The sequence below is a fragment of the Bombyx mori genome, chromosome 5 (assembly GCF_030269925.1).
Source record: "Bombyx mori chromosome 5, ASM3026992v2".
Lineage (NCBI taxonomy): Eukaryota > Metazoa > Arthropoda > Insecta > Lepidoptera > Bombycidae > Bombyx > Bombyx mori.
In genome coordinates, this window is record NC_085111.1 from 5,372,953 (window position 1) to 5,379,838 (window position 6,886).

The following is a 6,886-nucleotide window of genomic DNA, read 5'->3' on the forward strand; positions in this document are numbered from 1 at the left end:
AACACTTCTTCCTCGCGTTTCTTTTATTTTTATTTCGGGATACTTAACATTTTTTGTCATCAACCGATTCTTGATAGCCTTTAGGCATTGCCGATGTCCATGAACCACGGTGACTACTCACCATCAGATGGCGCGTACGCTCGACCGCCTATTAAGGCAATAAAATAACCATGAATACAATTCACGACCGGCGCATTGTCAACATCACGTTTATCTCCCATATAATGGTTCTTAAATTCGTTATAACTTCTTTTAGTTGCTTGTTTTTTAACACCACCTGCAACATGAAAAAAAATAATGTTTAATAATAATACCTATTTAATAGCCGACTTAGCGTAATAGGTGTATGGCTCTAATAAAGAATAAAAAAAATAAAAACTATTTAATATTAATCATGGTTCAAACTAACAAATCGAACTCACGGCCCACGTGATGTTAAGCGTTCATTGGAGCCCATAGACATCAACAACGTAAACGTAGCTACCCACCTTGAGACATGAATTCTAAGTCTCAGTATTTCAGAACAACAGCTGCCCCGCCCTTGAAACCGGAACGCATTTTTATTGCTTAAATGGGTGGACGAGCTCACAACCCACCTGGTGTTAAGTGGTTACTGGAGCCCATAGACATTCACAACGTAAATGCGCCACCCACCTTGAGATATAAGTTCTAAGGTCTCAGTATAGTTACAACGGCTGCGCCACCCTTCAAACCGAAACGCATTACTGCTTCACGGCAGAAATAGGCGGGGTGGTGGTACCTACCCGTGCGAACTCACAAGACGCCCTACCACTAACAAAATTGCCGACAGTTTAAAAAAAAAGGTAGATAGATTGAGTACTTGTTCAGTCAATTCCGTGTTTTCTTCTAGGGCGAGTCGATAGGACTCTGTGTTGCGACGCTCGTCCAATGTTTTATTTTCGGCTTCATCCTTTAACGGTATTAGACTTTCCATGTGCGTGTATTCCATGCCCTGGGAATTACATAAAGAAAAAATAAATCTTTATATTAACGAAAACAGCTCCACGGATGTTGTAATTTAGAAAAATAAAAGATGTGTGGTGTCGTGGGACGCCGGATAGGAACGAAGTTCCTTATTATAAAAATATTAATTTTAAGTTCTATTCGAGGTATAAAGAAAATAAAACTGGAGGTTTCGCAACAACCCACGGTCATTCGGTAACATGCGAACTTATTGTGGTACACTTCATTCACAGTTGTTTGCATAAGTCAGTGTATTGTGCAAACGAACGCTCTGAGATCGTGGTTAATGAATGATAAAAAAAATATGTTATTTTTTGTACGTTATTACAAAGTTAAGTCGTACACTATATGTGCATTACTAATAAAAATCTTACGTTACGGACGTTTTTTCCCGGTTAGGGTACCCCTCCGCATCGTCCCATAAGGAACTTCGTTCCAAAAATTGAAAACTGTAACATTTTCCACGAATAAACTTGCTTGTAACTAAACTGTCTGGTCCTTAAACTACCCAGTCATATACAGTACTCATTTCATATTGCAATGCCGATACGAGTACCGCCATCTGTCGTCAAATAACAAAAGCGGATATCTGTAAAAACAGAAACATTCGAGAATGTTTCAGTGGTCTAATGACCCAGAAAATCTTTTCGATATAGGCAGGATGAGTCTAGAACATTCTCGAATGTTCTGAAAAATTTTAGACATAATCGATTAAATTATTAAAGCTTAAGACAAGCGAAACGAAGACGGTTCTATTCGAAGCGAAGCCACAGACGACTTCTTAATAAAAAAAATCACTTCTTTCGCTACTCATTAACGTAATGAAATCTATTTTACATTAAAGATTAGACATATAAAAAATGTCATTAACCTGACAAGTTTCATTGCATTTTTCATAGATCAATCGAAGTCTCTTGAACAATAGTCTAATAGTGCGGAGTTGTTCTTGCATTTTCGCTTTCTTATCGTTGCTGGCGTTCTCGCCGTGCTGTGTTCCATTCGGTGGCTGTAAAAACATACAATAGGCAATAGAACAACAATTCAACGGCCGTCTGGTGTAGTGGTAAGTGACATGGTCACTACACAAGGGGGTCGCGGGTTCGAATCCCGCCAAGGGAAGATATTTGTATGATGAATATAAATATCTTTTCCAGGGTTATGGATGTATATTAAATATATGTATGTGTATAATAAAAATCTTAAATTTATTTCCGTTATCTGGTACCTATAACACAAGTTCTTTACGAACTTATCACAGGTCTAGGTTTAATGTTTTGAATAATTCAATAAAGTGCAATTAATGATTACTATACCTGTATAGCTTTTAAAGTTTGAAATACATCTTGCGTTCGACTTACTATGTCTTGCACGGTCTCTTGTCCAAATCTGAAATGCATTCAATTCTGTAGTCGTCGTGGCCTAAAAGGATAAGACGTCCGGTGCATTCGTGTTGAGTGATGCACCGGTGTTCGAATCTCAGGCGGGTACCAATTTTTCTAATGAAATATGTACTCAACAAATGTTCACGATTGACTTCCACGGTAAAGGAATAACATCGTGTAATAAAAATCAAACCCGCAAAATTATAATTTGCGTAATTACTGGTGGTAGGACCTCTTGTGAGTCCGCACGGATAGGTACCACCACCCTGCTTATTTCTGCCGTGAAACAATAATGCGTTTCGGTTTGAAGGGTGGGGCAGCCGTTGTGACTATACTGAGACCTTAGAACTATATCTCAAGGTGTGTGGCGCATTTACGTTGTAGATGTCTATGGGCTCCAGTAACCACTTAACACCAGGTGGGCTGTGAGCTCGTCCACACATCTAAGCAATAAAAATAAAAAAAAATGTCTACGGGCTCCAGTAACCATTTAACACCAGGTGGGCTGTGAGCTCGTCCACACACATAAGCTATAAAAAAAATATTGAATATCAGCAAAAAATAATTTTCAAATAAAAACGGCCATTTAGCATAGAGTACAATCTGTAAACAATATTTAGAAAAAACATATACACACATACGTGCCAATAACCCTGAAGAGGTTAAATAAAGAAGGTTTAATTTAAATAATTCTTAAGTTTCGTCGTTTTCAATTGACAAACATACTTGCACAACGATGCTGTGTTGAACTCTTTGTTCTGTGGCGGTTGGTTCACTGAGGGTTGTGCGGGAGGAGCTGTTGGCTGTGCTGACACTGCACTGGCTTGCATTGTGCCTGGAAAATTTATTATTCAAGTTATAATTAGATAATTTTTTTTCACAGCCAGAACTAAGTAAAGACTGTAAAATTTAATTCCTCCAAATCAAATGAAATCAAGTCAAAAAAAAATTTGTTTTTTATTCATTTCATTTCATTGGATTGGTATTTTTTAATTACGTTTTATTCGCAGGATTTTTTTTAAATTTAGTCACACACCATAGGTTATATAATTTACAATGTAACCAGTCATTTTTCAACACACTTTAAATACAATAGCGAATGCCCTTGACGTTTTTACTGAGCATGGTGCCATTAAAGTTATGTTGTTAAGCTATGTTATTACTGTCTATTGGGTGTTATAACAATTTGAATAAGGTAACAATGAGTGTTGATTCATAAATAAAAATATTAAAGAATGTTAGTGTGTTTTCTAGAAAAAATATAAAACAAAATTATACATACTATTGTTCGATCTTTCATTATTCGTTAATTTGAGAATGGTATTATATTTTGCTTTGTATTTTGTTTTATGATAAAAATATTATCTAACTTTCTAATGTCTCTGTCTACTTAAGTAATCTCCATAATGGCTGAAGCAAATTCAGTGATGTTGTGAAACAACCATTTAGATTATATTTCATTATAGTATTTACGTCATTTTAAAAAGAATAGGTGAGCATATTTACTTGCTATTCATGATGATTAATAATATTATATAGAACCTGGTTGCTGAACGCCTTGAGGTCCCATGCTTGCTGCAGGATTACCACCAACACCAACACCCATACCCTGTAAAATTTAAAAACCACACAATTTATAAAAATAAAATGTAGAGTGATGTTTATAGATTCATTTCCTGAATGAAAAACAATTTTAATATTTATTTTTATAATTTCAGTTCTTTCGCTGGACTATTTCATTGTTTTTCTGTCTGTTTTCAAATATGGAATGGCTATTAATACACACTGTAAATATTTTAACTTAATTCTTTGCTTATTAACCCTTAGCCACTACCTGCCAGCAATTCTGACAGACTTTTGCAGCAGAGAAAAAGCAGTCTTAACTTAAGTGGGTTAAGTTAACATTGATTTTATTTACTTTATACATATGCACTTTCTTTTTGTAAATGAACATAAAATTAAATTGTGTAATTCAACTTGATATCTTTGGAAACAATCTCCAACATGTAATGTAGGTTAACTTTCATTTGTGAAAAATAATTTTATATATTTTATCGGCTACACATTTGTAAGTAATTGTGGTCTAATGACCTTTGGCGATTCACTAAAATGTATTTTATCCAGAATATCTAATTATTTCCTGACATAGCACCATTCATCTAAGCCTTCTATCAGTTCTTCAATTTCAATTTCACTTTCAATAATTCTCATTCATTGTCTGTCTCTGGTGGTAGAATTTCAGAACCACTAGTTGAAGTGTTAGAATTATAATATTCAATATCTTTCACAACATCTTTTAAAACTTGAAAATCCAATATGTATTCACTATCAGTCAGTTCTAATCTCTGATCATAATAATAATTTTTTTCCAAGTTGCTAACTATAGAAATGATTTAAAAAAAGGCTAAGTCGTAACAGTACAGAGACTGAGCACTTTTAACTACAGATAACAATTCCCATCATCGACGATTCCATAGCATCTTAAGTGTAATTATGCTTAAACCGTCTGGCTCCACAGCAGGTTTATTACTGATGTCCGTGAGTGACTAATACTGTTCATCATCAGAAGAACCTTTTATCTATATGCCTTCAAAGAATCTGAGAGATATCTGCATATACTTGGTTTTCAGAAAGCTTGAAAACTGACCTGTAACCTTAAGTTGTAAACTAGACTTCTTTATTTAGGGGCTGCCGTTTTACAGCTAAGGCTGAACTGAACTGAACGAGTGAACTGAACTTGAACCAACAAATCCTCAAATAAAAAGAACACTTTACACTGTTGAGTAACAGTGTAGAAATACAAGTAAATCGAAAATGTACCTGAGGTCCTATCCCCATATTTCCCATTTGATTTTGTATTGCCCCATAGGGTGGCACCATTTGATTTCCCATGCCCACCATACCACCAGTATTTCCCATTGGGCCTCCCATAACACCTGAAATCATGTTGAACTTTTGTAAAGAGTAACTGTTGAATAATAATTAAATAAAACATTTAGAATTGTAACTTTACCAATCACTTAACATGATTGCCTGACAGATTTAAAATAATAAAATGGTTTGGAATCATAAATTTCTCAAGGGCTGAAAAAGGGAAAAGCTAATATGAAATATAACTTATAAAGCAATGTTCTTTGTTAGTTTTGTTACCTGCTAACTGATTGGGCATAGTTTGCATTTGTGCCCCCATAGGCCCTCCACCGAAACCTGAACGCATACCGGCAGCATTCGCTTGGAAATTGCTGGGGAACTGGTGCCCTTGGCCGGCCATTGATCCAAAAGTGAGAACAAAGTTTTATAACTGTGGTAAAGTAATTTTAGAATTTGGGAATTTATTTTTTTGTACAAAAATGAAATGTAAACATAACCTTAGCACGGAAACTTCAAATGACAGATGACGCAAGTGACATATGATTGACTTTAAGCGTGTAGTGATTGCTGATAGTGTTGCTGATACGGGTAGTTTTCCAATTACAGCACAAGAGTGCATTATGCGGCATAACGTTGAATGTTCCAACTACAGCAACGATTCGCATAATCGAGCACTCTCAAAAGTACTGCTCTCGCGTGATGCGTGCAATCGATACCGACTCAGTGACAGAAAATTGACAAGTGTTTTTTCTTTAAGTTGGCATTGATCGAAATTTTGTATTATCGTTAGTAATATTATTTAATGTTGAAAAAAATTGTAAGGCTTTCGTTTCACTGTAGTTTCTCAGAAATAATCAATGTTAATTAAAACTGTGCTAACTTAGCGCACTCTGCTGGTGCATTTTAAAACTAATTCACGTTCCAATTAAGCTTCAGCATAATTCGGCATTGTGCGTCACTGAGTCGCATTATGCTCTGTAATTGGAAAACTACCATAGTTTTCGTTATAATCGATTGTCAGTGTCGGAACGGTAGCCAACCATAGACCTAGGTTTCATACTTCAGTGTTGCTGATAGCTCGGTATGCTTAATGCGAGTTCTATAACTTCTCGATCGCAGAAAAATTAGCCCCTAGCGATAAACGAAGGGAAGCTAAGTACTAAGCATACAGGGCCTTCCAGCTATTATGTTAAGTTTCAAATTTCGGCGGATTCAAAGTCCCAGGGTGAGCTTCGTTTTTTTCCAGTAAAGCCGCTGCCGTTGTCACCGGTGTCAACTTTATTGTATAGATTATTTTATAAAAAAGGAGTGGAAATAAATGAATTTAATTTATTTGAAGTGATAATCTATGGGGTCCATGCATCCATCCATATCAAATATCCATATATACAATAAACTTGTATAAAATGGAATGAACCGAAAGTCATAGTACAATAAAGTGAAATAACGTTGCCGTAAAATAGTGGTTTTTTTAAGACTTCGATGGAAAGAACCCTCATGACCACGTTCAACAGCTTTGAATAATTTCCCCACACTTACACTTTTTCACAGATACTAAACAGTTAGTAAATCACAATAATTACACGTTTAATTATAAATAAATAATTTATTTATAATTAAACGTGTAATTATTCAATTGAACGTAAAGC

The 6,886-nt window shown here is 35.4% G+C and overlaps 1 protein-coding gene across 2 annotated transcripts; it reads right to left on the reverse strand.

Annotated features, from left to right (window-relative positions):
• LOC101740073 (mediator of RNA polymerase II transcription subunit 30) lies at positions 1–5,958 on the reverse strand. 2 transcript variants are annotated; one of them, XM_004932316.5, is made up of 8 exons: positions 5,517–5,958; positions 5,187–5,302; positions 3,909–3,975; positions 3,093–3,201; positions 2,298–2,370; positions 1,856–1,990; positions 842–973; positions 1–277 (listed from the first exon to the last, which is right to left on the reverse strand). In XM_004932316.5, the coding sequence occupies exons 1-8, from the start codon at positions 5,635–5,637 to the stop codon at positions 182–184; spliced, it is 849 nt and encodes a 282-aa protein (XP_004932373.2). In that variant the 5' UTR covers positions 5,638–5,958; the 3' UTR covers positions 1–181. The 2 variants fall into 2 exon arrangements, with proteins under 2 accessions (XP_004932373.2, XP_004932374.2); XM_004932317.5 differs by having other exon boundaries at positions 2,343–2,370; positions 5,517–5,788.
• Between the last annotated feature and the right edge of the window lie 928 nt (positions 5,959–6,886).